The following is an 18,763-nucleotide window of genomic DNA, read 5'->3' on the forward strand; positions in this document are numbered from 1 at the left end:
ATAGACAGATCTTCGACACCGCCGATAAAAGAGATGCGACGGGTTGAAAGTAATATGATATAAACAGAAGAACAAAACAAAAATAAACAACAGAAAAATCAAACAAAACACTGAAAATTCAATCAAAATCGGACTAGGAATAACAAATTTATGGCATTTTAAAGATTTGCATTATTCCGGTGAAACAGATCTAAGCATGTCTTCATGAATATTCAATGAGAAATTTGATGATGTGATATCCCACCTGTTCTTCTGTATTTTATTATATGAAATGAGGTTTATTCAAATTTTTTACTACCAAGAAGTTAAGCCTGATGTTGGTTTGATATTTTACATTTCCTTTGGTTGTGTAATTTGTAGAATTTTAGACAGGAGCAAGTTTGGCAAGCGTCATCCAATACCGAACGGGGTGCGATGGCACACCCATGCAATAATTATACCCATGCCAGTCACTCTTAAGGCCGCCAAGCTAGTACTGGTAACTAAAATGAAATTGTGAAATCTTCAAATAACCTGAGAAAAATTAACTTATACCACTCGCTCATTCTATAAAAAATCAGTTATCAGCAAAGTACAACGTGAAATTATCTTCTTGTAAAGTTGATAGTCAATAGTTCATGTGTGTGAATATACAACAAACGATGGCCTTTTATTAATTCTTGGTTTCGATCATCTTCACATTACATTCAGCTAATAAGATCAGCCAAATTAGAGGTTAACAGGAGGATGTATAAAATTATACCCGTTATCGCTCAAAAATGGAGATGAGAATTTTGATGAAATACGATAGTTTGTTTCTGGCTGTGTACAGACATATGGCACGCGTTCTTCTCTAGATCGTATTACAACCTCAAAACCCACGCGAACGACTCGCGAGCGATTTGAATAAATATATACCAGTCAGCCGGTGTTGGATGTAAGGAAACGGGATATGAGGAGGAAAATGATGCAACCTGCCCTTGACGGAAGTGGTAGGGTCATGTATTGGGATTAACCCGGATCTAAAAACATGATTCTCTCTTGAGTTCTCTCCCTGTATCAATTATCGACATGATGATGGTGTGATTAGAAAAGATAGGTGGGGAGGAGGGGGGGGGGGGTGGCTAATGTGATTTAATTATAATTTCAATAAAAATACTATCTCAAGTCCTTATGTTAATGAATGAATGACTGGATGGGAAGAATATCAACATTATAAAAAATTAACAAGCGCAAGAAGAGTGATTTAAACAAATTTAGTCTGAAAATGATATCTTTTCCAGACAAACTTTGTTCAAATTTTTAAAGTCTGTAAAGACGAAACCACTCAGTTGTTACACCCGATTTCGGCGTGCAAACTGGAGAATTCAGGTACTTTCTTCATTTCATTCAAACCTATCATTTTCATTCTCCGATAAAAACTTAACATTTTCATTCAAAATCAAAGCCACATGTATGCTCACTGTCTTACCTAATTTCTTAAGCCATCAGCATTATTTCCATGATTATTTTATAAGTGTGAGAATCAAAGCCAGTCAGATACTCTTCTTCGTTGCTGATTTCGTCACACAACAGCGATACACTTTGACGTTAATTTTGGCGTATAAAGAGTCCGATTCCATTCCCCCACCCACCCACACAGACCAAAATTTGTCATACCCTCACCTACATCCGTAAACAAAAGCTGTCCTACCCTCAGCCACTTACCAAACCTTAGATTCCCCCACCCTCATCAAAAGACCGAAGCTCACATATCCTCACCTACACACAAAGACTAAATATCGGGATACCCTCAACCGCACCCACATATAAAGACAAAAGCTCTCATACCATCACCCACACGCAAAAGGCAAAACTTTGGTATCCTCACCCCAATTAACAGACTAAACCTCAGATACCCACACCCTTGCCCACATACCAAAAATCTCAAACCCTCGCCCACACCCACAGATTCATACTCTCACTCCCCCTTCCATATATAAAGGCTCTCATATCCTCATCTACACCCCCCATAAAGACCAAATATCAGATACCGACATCCACACCCACCAACCAAAGCGCACACACCCTCACCCACTGACCAAACCTCTTATACCCCATCCACACCTCTTACTCCCTACCCCACGCACAATTTGGACAAAAGCTCTCAATCCCTCACCCAAACATACAGACAATCCTCAGATACCGTTACCCACACACACAGACATATTAAAGCTCTCATACCCTCATCCTGCCAATTTTGTGACAGGCCATACTTCTCATACCCTCAACCCCACACAAAGACATCCTCACTCCCCACCCACAGACCAAACCTCTCATACCCTCACCCACACCCACAGACAAAGCCTATCATTTCCTCGCTCACACATGCAAACCTCAGAATACCTCCAACGCACATAATGAGAAACCTCAGATTCCCTCACCCACACCAACAGATCAAACCACTCTGTCTTCCTACTCACACACATACACACACACACACACAAACATAACTACACATCCATACATCAAAGCCTAGATGCCCTAAGATCCATGGACCAAACTTTTCCTACCCTCACCCACAGACCAAAGTTCATTTCATATTCATCCATACACACACACGCCCACACTTACCCAAATATACACATATACCATCGCCCTTAAATACATCCGTCTATACCAGCCCATACCCCTCCCCCAAATATCCTCAAATACATAGACCTTCCCACACCCTAACTCACTCACACCCTCACTCACATATCTTCAAGTATACCACCCTCATCTACACTCTAAAAAATGAAGTGCTAATTCAGCTCTTAAAGAGCGTGTATAGTGACTGCACTTCGGAGTGCTGATTTGTCTAGTTCAAATTTGAAGGAGAAAAATCAGCACTCCGAAGTGCAGTCACTATACACGCTCTTTAAGAGCTGAATTAGCACTTCATTTTTTAGAGTGTACGCACACACTCTCCACACACCATTACATTTTACCCAATATACATAATGATCTAGGGAAAGTCCTCTCCTGCGAGATGTAACTGATGATAGATGAAACAATCTTTGAATATTAGGGCCATCTTGCGAGCAGATGCCTTCGGCCTTTTATTCTTTTACCGTCTGTGAACTCGAGCATCCATTTACAATCAGAAAAGGGAAGCATCTAGAAAGAAAAGAGTTGTGATTTGCCTGCCCTGCGCACTCTTCTTTCCTTACCTAAACTTGTCGTTTCAGTGGTGATTCACTCCAACTGTCATAAGTGATAACTTGACATGCCAGATAGGTATGTAGTGGGGTCGATGAAGAATGAAACAGGGGAGTTTGGAAAGTTGGCATAGTGGGGAGGAGAGTGTGAGGGAGGGACACCACGATTGACTGAGAAGAGTGTGGGGACGTGATGCCGGTACACTGTTAAAAAAACAACCTGATTTTACAGAAGAAACTATAGATTTTGCAGGAAGCAAGAACAGATTCATTCAGTAAATTCATAAAACAGGAATTTTTCTACAATTTACAGGACAGGTCTGTTTAAAAAGGGGAAAAGGGTGTTTTATTCAAGGAAATTTGTAAGGTTCCATACACCAAAAACCTATTTCCTGTAATTTTACATGATACAATCAAGATTACGCAATCTGGTGAGATTAAAGGTGTTCTTGAGACTTTGCTGCAGGAACTTCTGTTATTTTAAGGATAAATTTTCTAACAGCTAGTGTTTAACATTACATCAAGACATTTGTAGAAGATAGGAAGATGTGTAAAAAAAATTGAGACTTATTTGAAGAACTCGGCATTCATTTCAAATTTCTGAGTAGTACATTATAGAGTTATTGTATCACATCTAACAACAATGGAATGTTATCCGCGTAAACAAATCAATAGATTTTTGTTAAAATAGAAATAATATTGATGCATGAAAATATATACAAATAAATTCATTCTATAAACAAAGATGAAGATTCGTGTATGATTACCACATGCATGGAGACACAAGGCAGTTAAAATGAGAACGATAAAAAAAACTTCTGTAAAACAATAACGTTAAAAATGAAGATATACCCCTTTTCCCCAACCCTTAAAAATGTCCTGAAGTAGAGCCACCAGTGTAACTCTGCTATTGAGTCATTGCAGGCACAGTGCGCCTGCTTTAAAGAACACTTGCTCGGCCAATACTATATTTATTCCTTTCATGCTATTTAAATCACAAGAGTTCATGTCTTTTAGGTTGGATCCATTTTTTTTTTGGTCTTCATAATCTGATAATTATATCACTAATCAGTTATGTATGCAGTTTATTTTTGACCTGTGTTCAACAAGGTTGTTGTCAGCTGCTGAACTAGAACAACTACATGTATTATAGTAAAAAAAACCCTGATAACTAGGAACGTAACTTTATGCCTCCGAGGGGGGGGGGGGTGAAAAAAGCCCCATCTGGAAAAAGTAAAAAGGCTTTTCATAACAAATTTTCACACACAAAAAAAATAATTTGTGGTGTCCGCTATATTCACTTATTTTTTTTTAAAGAGACATTTGCGATAAGTTTGGTTGCTTCATTCTATCAGAATGTTCTACGGTTATTCGTATCTTCTAGCACAAGCCGAGGAAAATATTCCTCCCTGTGTATGGCAGTACGTATATGCACATGGATATGCTTATCATGACGCTTTGTAGCATTTTGTGTCAAGATCATGTCTTGGTGGGCCTCCATTAGAAGACTTTCCGTATTTTTTCTCTAGGTTCCATCTTTTTCACATCATTTTCAACTCTTTATTTCTATGTTTTTTTTGTGTTTCATTTTCATCTCTCATGTGGTTTCATCCCTTCTTCTTTTCTTTTCTCATTAATAATAGACCTTCATTGCCGGAACCATTGCAAATTTGTAGCGTGCGTTGGCAGGAACCGATCCACCTGTTATCTGGGGCTATTCAATTTCCTCGGTTTTCCGGTCCCTGTCATTGCATGTCTGCTCTACGATTGGTTGATCGGTTACAATCATGTCGGTTTTTTGGAGGTGATTTGGTACATTTCAAAACTTGAGGGTTTATTTACCGCTTCTCATCCGTATGACCAAAGCTCCACAGCCAAATTTGCGAAACCAACTCCAACCGAAGAAAACATTTGCGTAACTTCGGCTTACGCAGTAAACGTCTTTGGTGTTATCCTCATGGTTGCAGTTAAATCTATATACAATTAGTAAACGGTTTTTATTATGAAAAACCCTTGAAGTTTACGAATTGCCTTCAAGCTCTAAAACCTATTTTCTTAGGTATTATCTTTTCATAAACGTTCCTCTTTATATTTTATTGATTGGGGGTCTGGACACCCTAAGCGTGTCCAACGTATATCGCGCCTTCCGTCTTGAACCAAAACAATTGATTGACTTTTCTGAGCACTTACCAGTCGTGCGTGTGTGTACCCCTGGATGCGAATACTATTGTCCTACATTTTCTTCCTTGCTTCTGAGTGGGGTTTATTCCGTCTAATAATACACCTCATGAATATTAATGAACAAGAATCGTAAAGATATGACGTAATTTGAAAGGCTTGGAGTAATATTTCATCAGCGTGATGCAATTGAATGAACCTTGTGCCTGCAATGGCATTATTGTTGGTTCGAAACTCAGTATGGGCATGAAATTAATTCGCAATCTTTTTCTCGTTTGGTTTAGGTTAAGTTTGAGCCAGATTTAAAGAACTTCATATAGGTTATCTCTGGTGAGGGAAAAAATAAGGAATGAAAATGTTCGAAGGGAAAACTTTGGGCGTCGGTGAAAGTGAAGTGAAATCGAAGTGAAAGCGAAAGAAAGAAAAGGGTAAACGTGACCAGAAGATCAAGGATGCACGGTGATATGAAACCAGGAAATATGGAGGGAATACATATATCACTTTAGTACAGTCAAGGAGTTATTAAATCATAATTTATAGGAATATTCACCGTTATTCATCGCGTAAACGCCGCACGCTCATTATGTAGGCAGTCCCAAACGCGTCGTTAACTGTCAGTTTCGAGTTCGCTCTAATCGTCGTGTTAGGGGTCGGTGACGCGGGTTGATGTGATCCTCAGGGGTCGCTATCCGAGAGGGCGAGGGGGAAGGAGGAGGAGGGTCCAGAAGATTTGCTCCTAAAATCAACACCTCCTTCCGAATGAAGCCCATTAAATAGGAATATGACTGACAGATCAGGAAACCTCAAATAGACTTGGTCTACTGATGTATTTTGAAGTGATAAATGAATGTGAGTTGTGGTTTTTTGTAATGGAAGATCTAAAAGACATAACGCGTTAGGAGTCATATCGTGGCGATAACCAATTAATGAGTCCAGATGGACATGATGCCACTCGTAAATAGTTACAAGAGGGACATCTACTGTTGATAATACCAGTTTAAATGCGGGTACAATACTTCCTCCCTTTTAGTTATTTCTTATACAGGGTCAAATAAATGAAATCATCACAAATGAACAAAGAAAGACATTGACATCGCGATTTCGGCACCTGTAATAGCACACAAGACATGTTATTGAAGTGCAGCAACATGCCATGATTGATGAAATGTCCTACTAAAGCAATACCACATGGCACAAAGAGACTTAGAACGGATCTGATCCCTGAAGCGAAGAATGACTGGCATTTCCCGCACCAATGTTCCTTGCACAAAAACAGAACGGAACAGTGGTAAGGGGGGGGGGGGGGGAGCGGTACCCCATCCATATGGTTGTATACCTAAGGGGGTGGGCTGTGGTTAGTGCTCGTAGTATGATGAGGAGAGGGATCATGTGTTGCCTGTTATCTCTTTCATTTTTTTTTCAAATGATCTATGACATACTAATCAATTTATTTTACACTACAGTGCGTATCAAAAAAAGTTTACACTTTGAAAATGCCCTGGGAATTAATGAATATACAACATGTGGGTAATTTTTTCACTTATAATTATGGGTTTGGGTCTCATCTATCCAATGAAGGTAAAAGTTTTGACAGAATGTTACACTTGAGTGAGCACTGTCCATTTTTGTAAAGCTCGCAGAAATCTGTTCGTGCAGAAATGCTTGTTTTCACGCTGTGTCAAGGGGAAAGGGTGAAATCAAACTTACCCTGCGAAGCTTTTCTCATAAATTTCCCTAGCACTTTTAGCCAATTGAAATAAAACGGATACATTCAAGCATTTTGTAACAATTTTGCCGCCCAAATTTGAAATTTCAACACTTAGTAAGCACAACCTTTACCCTTTTTGTGCCAGCTGGATCTGAGGACATAACTGAATCTGAACAAAAGTTTATATCAGACTTCTCCGGCATTTTTCACTAAGTTTTTATCATTTAAAGTTGGTTTACATTTTATTTTCATTTAATACTTGCTTCCCCACACTTTTCCCAAGCTTGGCAATGATTAACAAAATGAAAATCAAGCCAAAGCCATTTCATGTGAATCACAGCTCAGTGTAAAGCAAATATCGTCACGATGGACTCGGTGTGTGGGGGAGTGGGATGGGGCGCAATGCACTCTTCGAAGTGTTTTGGGCAAGGAAACAAGTTTAAAAAGGTAAAAGATATCTTCATATCAATTTTACTTGCTCATTTCCACGTGTTCTTCATGATTAAGGTCTACTTTCATTCGCATAACTATTTCAAAGTTCTGCGCAAATCATTTTTCACCAACTTTTCAAAAGTAAGTGGTGCTCACTCAAGCGGAAATATTTTTCGACAGTTATATCGTCATTTGCTTGAACGGATCTGTACCAATCTTAAAATGTGGAAAAATCCTCAGGATATTACAAATATATAATTTTACAGGATTTTTTCTAAGTGTAAACTTTTTTTTTGATACGCACTGTATATTGACAATATATTACAAAAGAAACATTACTGTTCCATCTGTATCCGGTAGGAATTGTAGAGTGTTCATGGAGACACAGAATTGCACACTTTACAATTACAACTTTTACCTTTTAATTGTTTACATGGTTTACTGACATATATCACAAATTACATCTAAGGTAAAAATTTCGATTTGAATACGTTGACAGTTATAAATTTGAAAATCAAAGGAGGTGGTGGGACATGAATTTTCTTTTTACATGTTCTACACAGAAAATATATATACAAAAAAGTTGTGGAAGTATGCCCAAATTCGAGGGGAGAAAAAATATATTCCGCCTTTCAGAGTTCTGGTATGAATTTGTATGGTACAGTTACATAGGGTTACATAGAAAATGATTTAGAAAATGTTCAATTTTCTATTGCAATTTTAAATAGTTCGACTCCAAATTCTATAAAAAAGACTCCTGTATAGAGATTTGTCTTTCTTTCTTCATCAGAGTTTTTTCTCGAAGGATCAATTGCTCAATCTGTGTTAGAATACGTATGACACCCAACGAAAGGTTGGAGATCGAAAGCCTTCGTGTGCTTTTTATTCCACCTTTTTTCCAAAATAATTTTAAAAGTTTAATTAGTATTTACATAATTTTGTTACCTTCTAAGTGGAGGAGGACTTGGCGATATATTGTCTCTTGATTGACTTATTGAAAAATCGTTATTTCCGTGCCTTATTTAGGCATACTCAGTCATTTGACGGAATCAACTTCATCCAAGTTTTCACCACAGTCTTGGGCCAGGACTCGCAGTCATTTCCCATGTCTGTTAGAATCCCATTGATGTTCCCTCGGCAACGTTCTGGAGTATACCACCAGCCTCCCCCGCACGTGTCAGCGCACTGTCTTCCATGAGCTAAGGAGGAGCTGATGTTCGTCAGTGTCCCACCGGGTGCGTAAAATGGCTCGTTCCGACGCGCACGTAATTGATACTTGAGTCGGCCTGTGTAATGATCGCTACAACCATGATGAGCACTCCATTGCAAACTGTGCATAAATTTAAATCATTCAGAAAGAATCATTAATCCCGTTGATGAATACGAATAATACATATGAAAATAATAACAATTAAGTATACAAATGATTTGTACTCTCAGAAAAAAACTTGGTTCAATCTATCATTCCTATTACTCTAAAAAAGTTAGAATTTTTGGGAATGACAGTTGTTGTCCTTGCTGTTGATTGTTTTTTTTAACAATGGCTCATTAAAGAAATAATATATGGCCCGATAAAATTTTTCGATTTTCACATTCATTTTTTTAGATATTGATAGGCATTATATATTTTATGGGTCTAGTATTGTAATCTATTACTATCTATTTTCACGGCGACCCCCCCCCCAAAAAAAAATAATAAAACAATGAAAAAAGTCAAACAAAATTCTTCCATTGGATGTGTGTGTCACTCTAAATAACATAAATTAATTCTATTCATTTATTTATTTAATTATTTATATATTTATCATTTTATTTATTTATTTATTTATGTATTCATTCATTTTTTATTCAGTTGTTTGTTTATTTTGTTTGTTTATTTCTATGTATTCATGTAATGATTAGTTCATCTATCTATTTATTCATCAATTTTTTATATTATTTTTAGCAAAAGTAACATTCAAATTACAAATACAAAGGAAAATATAACCAGAGAACAGATCAAGTACTGGTTGGCCTGTATAATCTGGAGAGATTGATGAGCGCCATCACTTTCAATAATCAGGCAGGTTTTGCAAAAAGTGCAAGCCACGGAGGTACTTACCTTTCATTCAAAAGGCATCTACATGTACCATTGGCATATTCATCGTTGTCAAACAGAACCTTTATCAAGCAAATTGGCAAATTGTTGTATCTTATACGCGCAATTTTCTTCAGTCCCAACCAATGATCCCCGTGTAGGTCTCCAAATCCATGATAGTAGTCATTCCAAGAACGATTAAAATCAATAGAGAGATCCGTCCTGCGCTGTGGAGTAGTATGAAATGATAAGTATGATGCTGCTGATGATAATGATATACACTGTAGTAACTGTATGATGATAACGATATTAATACTAACAATAACACTATTGTAACTACTACTACTACTACTACTACTACTACTACTACTACTACTACTACTACTACTACTACTACTACTACTACTACTACTACTACTACTACTACTACTACTACTACTACTATTACTACTATTACTACTACTACTACTACTACTACTATTACTACTACTACTCCTACAACTACTACTATTACTACTACTACTACTACTACTACCACTACTACTACTACTACTACTTCTTCTTCTACCATTACTATTACTATAACTACTACTACTACTACTAAAACCTTCTTCTTCTTCTACTACTACTACTATTACTACTACTGCTGCTGCTGTTGCCACTTCTAATTTTGCTACTGTTGTTGCTGCTGCTAATACTGACTGCAACAATAACAAATATCTACAACAATAGCAAAAGTGATAGTAATGATGATTGCTATCAATGATTATAATAATGCAGCTAAATCAATAAACAAAATGAGCAGGTGCATAAAATGTCATTTAAGTTACATATTGATTAATATTCAATGCAGAAAAGACAATTAGAGGGATTACTTTATATATACCAACCTGAATGACTACCCCACCATCATCTTCGCAGTAGACATAAAACGGTTCACCCCCTTCTCCAGGGTTAATCGGTCGTACTGGGTTCAGGTTTGTTCCATTGTAATCTTCACAACTCTTCTTATCTGTTTTATCTGTGAATGCAATCATTGATGTAAAAACATGCATAAATCCATCTAGATTATGGGTATGTTCAATCTGAATGTATTAACATTTAAGTAAATGCCCTACTCAGAATTTAAGTTTAGTATATATATTTTTTTTCAATTTGTTTCCCCTCCACAGGGATTTTATTATTATTCAAACATAACGAGATATCTTTTCAATGACAAATCAAATTAATAACAACGAAATACAGAACAACAGTAATTGCAACAAATATATAAATTGAACTGTCAGGTTCACGTAATAGTAAACAATTTAAGAAACAAGCGAGTAGTAAATGAACAATAATATTCATGTGTATAATTGTACATGGAAAGGGAACTGAACAGATCACTTCATATAAACATGGCACGTAATTGAAACCATTTCTTTGTAAACTTTACCAATTTACAATTTGACTCTGCGATATATTTTTCATTCTTGAAATAATTCTGAAGTGCAAATTTGATATTATCAAAAACAGGTAATTGATGTTTTACTCTGGAAGTGTCAATGCATGATTACCTGAACCTCTTAAACCAAATAATTTTTCTTTTTTAGTATATTTAGTTTAGTTAAGTTTAGTATATGCATATGTGGGTGGATGTGGTTGTGTGTGTGGGTGTGTGTATATATGTGTGTTTGTAATAGTTTTCCATTCTTTTTTTTAGCATCTTAACCTTATTACATATATATTTTTTCTCTTCTTTTGTATCTTGTAGATAAGTATATCCTATGTTTTATGTTGATAATCATAAGTATTCCAGGGCCCTACTCACAAGCCTTGCTTTTAAAGGGGTCCTAAAATCAATTCTTCTATGCTATAATCTAATTGATGTATGTTTATGTACTCATTTACGTTGTATGTAAATCTATTTTTGATTATGATGTGATGTTTTTGGTTTTGAATGAATAAACTTGAACTTGAACTTACTCTACACCAATAATTTATTAGCATCTACGGATTGTACTTCCTCATCCCCATTGTCATGCATGGTTATTGGCTCTGATTGGCCGACACAGCAGCAAAATGTTCCTTGATCTTTGAGGGCAATCGGTATATAAATATTGTACTCACAAATCTCGTGACGTAAATAATAAGTTGTCATATTGATTTAAAATGTAATTTAAGGTCGATAGAATAACATTTCGGTGCTAAAGATGAAAATATACCAAAATGTTTGGAAAATTATGCACTAATGTTCACATGAAGAATAGGATTTTATCAACGCATAGGTAATTGCCGATCCGATTAACTGAGGCAAAACCCAATCTGAGTAGTTGTCCGGCGGGGGTTTATAGGTCCTAACATAAGGGATAGTCTGAGGGTCGATTGGAGAGGGGGGGGGGAGGTTGTAAATCCTTCCAGAGTGTAGGGGAATAGTGTCTAATGTAGGACCAGTTATATTCATTTGTTTTACAAGATCTCTATAAACAGTCGACCGGTAACGCGTCTGCCCGTCGAACCAAAGATCGTGGGTTCGATGACTGAAGCCAGTGCGTTGTGTGTAAACGTCTCTCCCATGTTTCATAGATGCAGGCTATATTACAGTGGAAAACACTCCGTCCCTCGGATAGGATGTTAAATGGAGACCCCGTGTAGAGGAGAGTCACCACCTTTGCACGTTAAGAACTCACTGCACCATTCGTATAAGAGTATATGGGAAACCGGTGTAGTCTGTGGTCCACCTGCATCCCCTCTCTCCCATCAGTTATATCGGGAGGAGAGACCTGCGGGTCATAGTGATTCAATTTCGCTTTTTCGCCTCTCAGGCAGAGGTGACGCCAATCAAATAATAGTAATAATAATAAAATATGATTAATATATAGAAACTCTTTGTTGGTTTAGCTATGAACGTTATTTTATGTTTATTTGTGATGGAAATGAAATGAGTTATAATGGTACCTTGAAAGGTATTAAGTTATTTGTCAGTTCATAATTGTAAGATTGTAAATAATTGGTTTTACTGGACGAAACGTACAAAAGAATGTTGAAATAATGGGAGATCATAAAAGGGGAGGGATATTGGGGGGGGGGGGGTAAGAGCACTAAAATCAATTACCTGGTAGCGTACAGACGTATGATGTGTATGATCCACCGAAAATGTTCGAAAGAGGTTGGCGGTCAAGAATACGAGGTACTAGTCCAATGACTTCCTTCATAGGTCCCACGATAGAACGACATGATAGGCTGGTAACTGACATTTCTGAGTTCCGAGAGGTATTGGTCACTTTAGCCAAAAATGAAATAAAATCTATTGCGTCAGTTTTACGAAGTATGGATTTGTTCATGTTCATTTTTTTGTTCATTTATTAAAACCAATATACAATATAAAATCAAATACAAAACATATATCATGAGATGGTTAGGACCATAGTGAAGCCGAAGCTTGTAAATATTAGCCCTTTACATAAGATATATAAAATACATTATAAAAATAATGTCAACAGAATAGATTAACAAGTAATCGATCAAGAAATACTTACATACTTACACAACCTACAAACACCCATACATACACCCACACAGGGACACACATACAAACAAGGATCCTATATTTCATCAAGTAATTGTTTTTTACAGAGTTTTTTAAATCTAGATAAAGTAGTACTTTCCTGGATTGATTTATGTAAATTATTCCAATATTTGATACCATTGTAGGAAAGAGATATTAATGACGAGGTTAAACGTAATTTGGAAAGATAAAATTGATTTTTCTGGTGAGTTGAATAGGAATGGACATTATGATTATGAATGAATATATTGCAAAATTTTAGAGGAAACATTTTGTTTTTAATTAGATACATAAATATTAGTGAATTAAAAATAGTCATTTTCTGAATAGGAAAGATATTTAGTTCTTTAAATAAAGGGATAGAGCTCGAGTTACTATTAGATTTCTGATTTCTTCTGTAAAATATGTAATTTGCTAAGGTGGGATGTATATGCATTCCCCCAGATATGATTACAATAATTGATATATGGATGAACAATAAAATTGAATTGAAAAAAAAATTGAATAAAAACATTTCCATGGAATCGAGTGGCCACTGAAGTGATATTGTGATAATTTGTAGAGATGTTATAACTGAACCATTTGATACAAGAAATTAATAATTAAAAATGAAATAATTTACAGTAGAGGTAGATATATATATATATACTGACTTTTTAAAATGAAAACATTGATATACTGATCTGAATCTGCTCCCTGTTTTATAGGATTATGCTGCTATAGCTTATAAAAGTACGTGTTTGTATGTAGGCGATTATTTATGCCATGTATTTATTATATCCATCATACATAAAGGCCTGGGGCGGTATTCTGAGGTCATTTTATCTTTAAAATATTTTATTTTATCTCTTAAAATGAAATTGGTATTCTGAGATGACATTTTATCTCCCAGATAAAATTTAAAATTTTATCTTGCGGATAAATTTTATCTTGCGTATCTACAGATGATACGCAACAGAACAATGCCTGCGTACACATACCCATCGCGTATCTGGCCATTGCAACGCAGATGATGTGCTCCTTGCGCCCACGTTACTTTCAAGAAAAAATAAAATAAACTTAAAAGAGGGTAGAGGCTATTTTATCTCTGCGACGTTGATTTCATTAATATTTCTAGGTTAATTAACCCCAAATGGTGACATGAAAATGAAGAAAAATTATATATTTATTGAGAATAACACCTTAACGTTGTTCCTGTACAATCAGAGAGTATTTCATAAGACTTTTCTTGACTAATATTGTCTTTGAAATGATGCTTGAAAAGATTGGATAAAGCCTCCAAATAAAGATGAGAGTATTGTCCTTTTTGTTAAAAAGAAATCTCCGTAAAGACGCATAAGCGTATAGTGCAAGCGTATTTGAAGTCAATAAATTGACGCAATCTCACCCCTTTGCCACACCTCCTAGCGGAATGGATTTTAATTGGTTGAGTGATATGAGAGAGCTATAATTGCGCGTTTCTAATTGGATATTGATTAAAAAATAGGTGTGTCTTACAAAGATAAAATGAAGATAAAATGGTTCTCAGAATACCATTTTGGAGAGAGTTTTCAAGGGTATTTTATCTCACTGATTTTAACGGAGATAAAATATTTTATATTATCTGAGATAAAATGGATCTCAGAATACCACCCCTGGTCACACCGCCCGAGCGTTGTTGGAGCAGTCGTGGAGCGGAGAGAGAAAATCATCACCGCTCGCAACCTTTCACCATTGTCGATTTCGATTGTTGTTGTTTTTTTTCGATTTTTTTTTCTTCGATTTTTTCCCCAAATTTGTGAGCGAAATTCGACCCTCTCTCCTTACCGCTCTATAATATTCACTGATTAAAAAGCCTTTTTCGACACAAAGGCTAAAGAATGCATTCGATTGTCAGATTATATTATTCTGCCGTAATAGGCCCTATACTTTTGGCTTCCTATTTCAGAAAAATAAAGAGTCTTGAAAGTTTCTGTACTTGGAAGAATGTTCACTAAGGAAAATGATGGCTAAAATCAGCTAAATGGGATTTCAAAGAAATCGTATGAACACGAGATGGGTACTTTATGACTAAGAATATTTGTAACCACTTCTTCCTCTTCGAATCCAGAATATTTTTGTATAAAGGTTAAACACTTATTTATTCCACATTGAAGAAACATCAAAACTATCCTTCCTCGTTTCCAAATAATTCAATTAAAAACAATTCAAGGTTTATTATAGCATGAGTCGCAGCCCATCGGCTGAATTAGTCGTGTATACATTAAAGAATCATATGATATTTAAAACATTATAATCATCATCGTAAATGCTGACACAGGAATAAAGGTACACTGTTAGAAAAAATAAAAGAAGTTCCTGCAGCAGAGTCTCGAGAACACCTGTAATCTTACCGAATTGCGTAATAATCATTCTGTAAATTCATAAAACAAGAATTTTTCTGCAATTTAACAGAACAGGTCTGTTTAAAAAAGGGGAAAAGGGTGTTTTATTCAAGGAAATTTGTAAGATTCCATACATCAAATACCAATTTCCTGTAAGATTACGCAATTCGGTAAGATTACAGGTGTTCTCGAGACTCTGCTGCAGGAACTTCTTCTATTTTTTCTAACAGTGTAAGATTGATTAGGCAACAGCAAACAATTACATGAAACCAAAACGAGGGAGAGTCAAAAATTAATAAAAGAAATAAAGAACAGGTTATAAAAGTACATGCTCATGTCTCTAAATAAAGAGGTTTTGGAAAAGGTCATTGGTTTAAGATAAAAGTGGTATTTTCCTTTTTCATAACAAAAATAATATTGCTAGGATTTCTGATTTAGCCTTAAAGGGAGTAGTGAGCTCATAAACTTGCCTCGTATTGATAGGTGTCTCTATAATTTGTATTCCAGACATGTTCTCAGGGACCACCGGGACCACCTGGGCCTCCAGGACCATCAGGACCTGCAGGTAGTCCAGGCGATGGCGAAATGCTAGAATATAACAACTGGAAACAGTGTGCCTGGTACTCGGCTAACGGAAATGATTATGACACTATTTACGTGAGTAGAATCGTTAGAGTACTCTAAATTTTGAAGGTGGACAGTTGAAGTAGTAGTTGTGGTAGTAGTCGGGGGGGGGGGGTAGAAGTAGTAGGACCAGCATTGTATTATTAATATTATTATTTTTATTATCATTATCATTGTTGTTGTTATTATTATTATTACTATTGTCATTTTATTATTATTAATGTTATAATAATTATTATCGTTATTATCATTATACATGTACTATTACTATTATCTTTACCATGATTATTCTCACCACTAATGATTATTATCATTTTTATCATTGTCGATGTTGTTGTTTTGTTATTATATTTATGCTTTTCAACTCAAAAGACAAGATTATTAATATAACGCACAATCAATGCAGGTATACTTTTGTGTAATCTAAATAAAAAAATGATACCAGATTTTAAAGATACCTAATACGGATATTCAAACATATAAAGACAAGTGATAAAATACAATTATTTTCTTTCTTGATTTCGGTGTGGTATCACTTGCAGACCTGTACTTTTACAAAGAGACAGAGTGACTCTGCTCTCTGAGTGTTCTATGGAGGCAACCTTCGTCTTTATGGATGTAGTGGATGCTGTAAAAGATGGTATTTTACTTTCAATGATAATGAATGTTCACCTACACCTATTGATGGTATAGTCTACCAAACAAACACGAACAACATGAATCTTCACAGACATCGAAGCATTTCTGGTAAGAGTAAAGTCAGGAACAGGCAGACAGATGTTGTCTTATATGGTCATTGCCCCGCCCCGAAAAACTTCCATGAGAGAGAGAAAACCTATTTAAAAAATAAAAAAAAAAAAAAAGAAAGTAAAATGAAAGGGCAAAGGGTGAAATATGAGATTTCTTTCTTAATATTATGTTGAATCCTGTCACATACTTAGCCTTTCGCTCCCTCGCGCCTATTCATGGAAGAAAAAAAATCACGATACGTAATATTATTCCACCATTTTTGCTCATTATGCCACCAAAGATTTGTATTAAAGATATTCTTCTGACGGTCAGTCACATATTCAAGGATTGGAATCCTTTCGCAAAACTTATTTCGTTTTGCATGAAATTAATCGACACTTTCCTCACTCGATCCTGTATAGGTGAATGTAATCCTGACAATATTTTTTTAATGGGTGATGGAATAAATTATGGAGAAGACATGTGAGTGTCGTATTTGATGTGTTTCAAGTAGGCCCTGATAATTTACAACAACAAATTCAAGAAAAAGACGATTATATCATAATGACATCGATTATGGTAACGCTTTTGTCTTTATAAACTCAGGATACTGTCACACGGTCGGAGCTGGATCAGTCAATGTGAAATTTTTGGTAGGAGACTGCCCGGGATTTGGGAACTACGATGCATACACAGGGTGGAACAGCGCATCACGAATCATCATCAAGGAGGTCCCTAAATCATCGTATGGATACTAGTTTGATTAATAAAGTTTGACAATGAACTCGCAGAAATGGAAGAGCAACATTACTGCTGGTTTTAATTGACCAAAGTCAGATTAGATTAGATCGTGTGTTCCCAACAAGTTTCTTTTCAGCCCATTGTAGGATATCAAATCTGGAAAGATTATTCGGATCGTGTGCTCCCAAAATATATTTTTTTATTTAACAGCTTACATTATCACTGACCCCCACCTACCAAGACCGATGACAAGAAGATAACTTTTTGTTTTTAATTTTCTGATTTTGCTATTCGGAAACATGATTCGTTTCTCGATATGTCGAAGGACAATAGCTACATGATTTGGGTACGAACCCATATTGATGCATCTCGTGTGTTTGGAATGTTGAATCCACAGAAAAACTTACTATTTCTGACAATTAACCTGAGGAAATAGGTTCGAAAAAAACTACATATGAATGATATGGTCATATTGTTAATTTTCAAACAAAATTATTAATTTGTCATTCAGATAATAGTTTTGATATCTACTTCAGATATGGACAAATTGATTGGTGATTTTTGGGTTAAATCTGAGGTTGACGTGGTTGGTGTTTTTTTCTTCATAATTACATGTTGAGTTATGACTCATTCTGATATTATCAGATTGTTAGATTTCTTTTATTTCAAAACTTCCAGGAAGTTATTTTGTTATTCTAAAAAAAAATTGTAGATTACATTGATTGTGTTTCAATCATTCTTTTCATCGTTATAGTAAATATATCGTTGTTGGTAATTCATTCGTTCTTAATTCTTTCTAGGTATCTCGTTACGTCTGCATGTCTGTTATTGGTAGTATACAGATTTTGTTCAATCACTTCATAAGATTAAAGAATAAACAAATTGTTGTCATTATTCATGTTATTGTTAAGGCGTGAAATAATCCGTTTATGTAAGTTTATAACGTATATCTATTTTAATGGCATCCAATCTTGGAATGCTCTTCCCAATAAAGTAAAAGCAGTTAAAATATTTTCTCATTTTAAGAGTGCATTAAAGAAGCACCTAAAACTGGAAGCTACTCGGGAGCAATATTACCATTAAAAATCACACATTTTGTACTGTTGGTTTCTACTATTTTAGATAATGTATACATTAGGGCATGTTCAAATATAATCTTGTTTCACATATTAGGAGGATTGTTGTTTGCTTTAGATGTTTGCATAT

General features: G+C 35.6%; 2 protein-coding genes across 2 annotated transcripts; one reads left to right on the forward strand and one right to left on the reverse strand.

The window, feature by feature from the left end:
* Positions 1 to 7,758: 7,758 nt before the first annotated feature.
* Positions 7,759 to 12,789, reverse strand: LOC121425342 (angiopoietin-related protein 4-like). The gene is made up of 4 exons (XM_041621370.1): positions 12,648 to 12,789; positions 10,444 to 10,574; positions 9,578 to 9,780; positions 7,759 to 8,806 (listed from the first exon to the last, which is right to left on the reverse strand). The coding sequence occupies exons 1-4, from the start codon at positions 12,787 to 12,789 to the stop codon at positions 8,509 to 8,511; spliced, it is 774 nt and encodes a 257-aa protein (XP_041477304.1). The 3' UTR covers positions 7,759 to 8,508.
* Positions 12,790 to 12,946: 157 nt separating this feature from the next.
* On the forward strand, positions 12,947 to 18,457 carry LOC121425345 (collagen triple helix repeat-containing protein 1-like). The gene is given in 4 exon segments (XM_041621373.1): positions 12,947 to 12,976; positions 15,971 to 16,120; positions 16,630 to 16,834; positions 17,423 to 18,457. Coding segments are annotated over 4 exon segments (537 nt in total). The 3' UTR covers positions 17,575 to 18,457.
* Positions 18,458 to 18,763: the final 306 nt, after the last annotated feature.

The sequence above is a fragment of the Lytechinus variegatus genome, chromosome 12 (assembly GCF_018143015.1).
Source record: "Lytechinus variegatus isolate NC3 chromosome 12, Lvar_3.0, whole genome shotgun sequence".
In the NCBI taxonomy this organism is placed as follows: Eukaryota; Metazoa; Echinodermata; class Echinoidea; order Temnopleuroida; family Toxopneustidae; genus Lytechinus; species Lytechinus variegatus.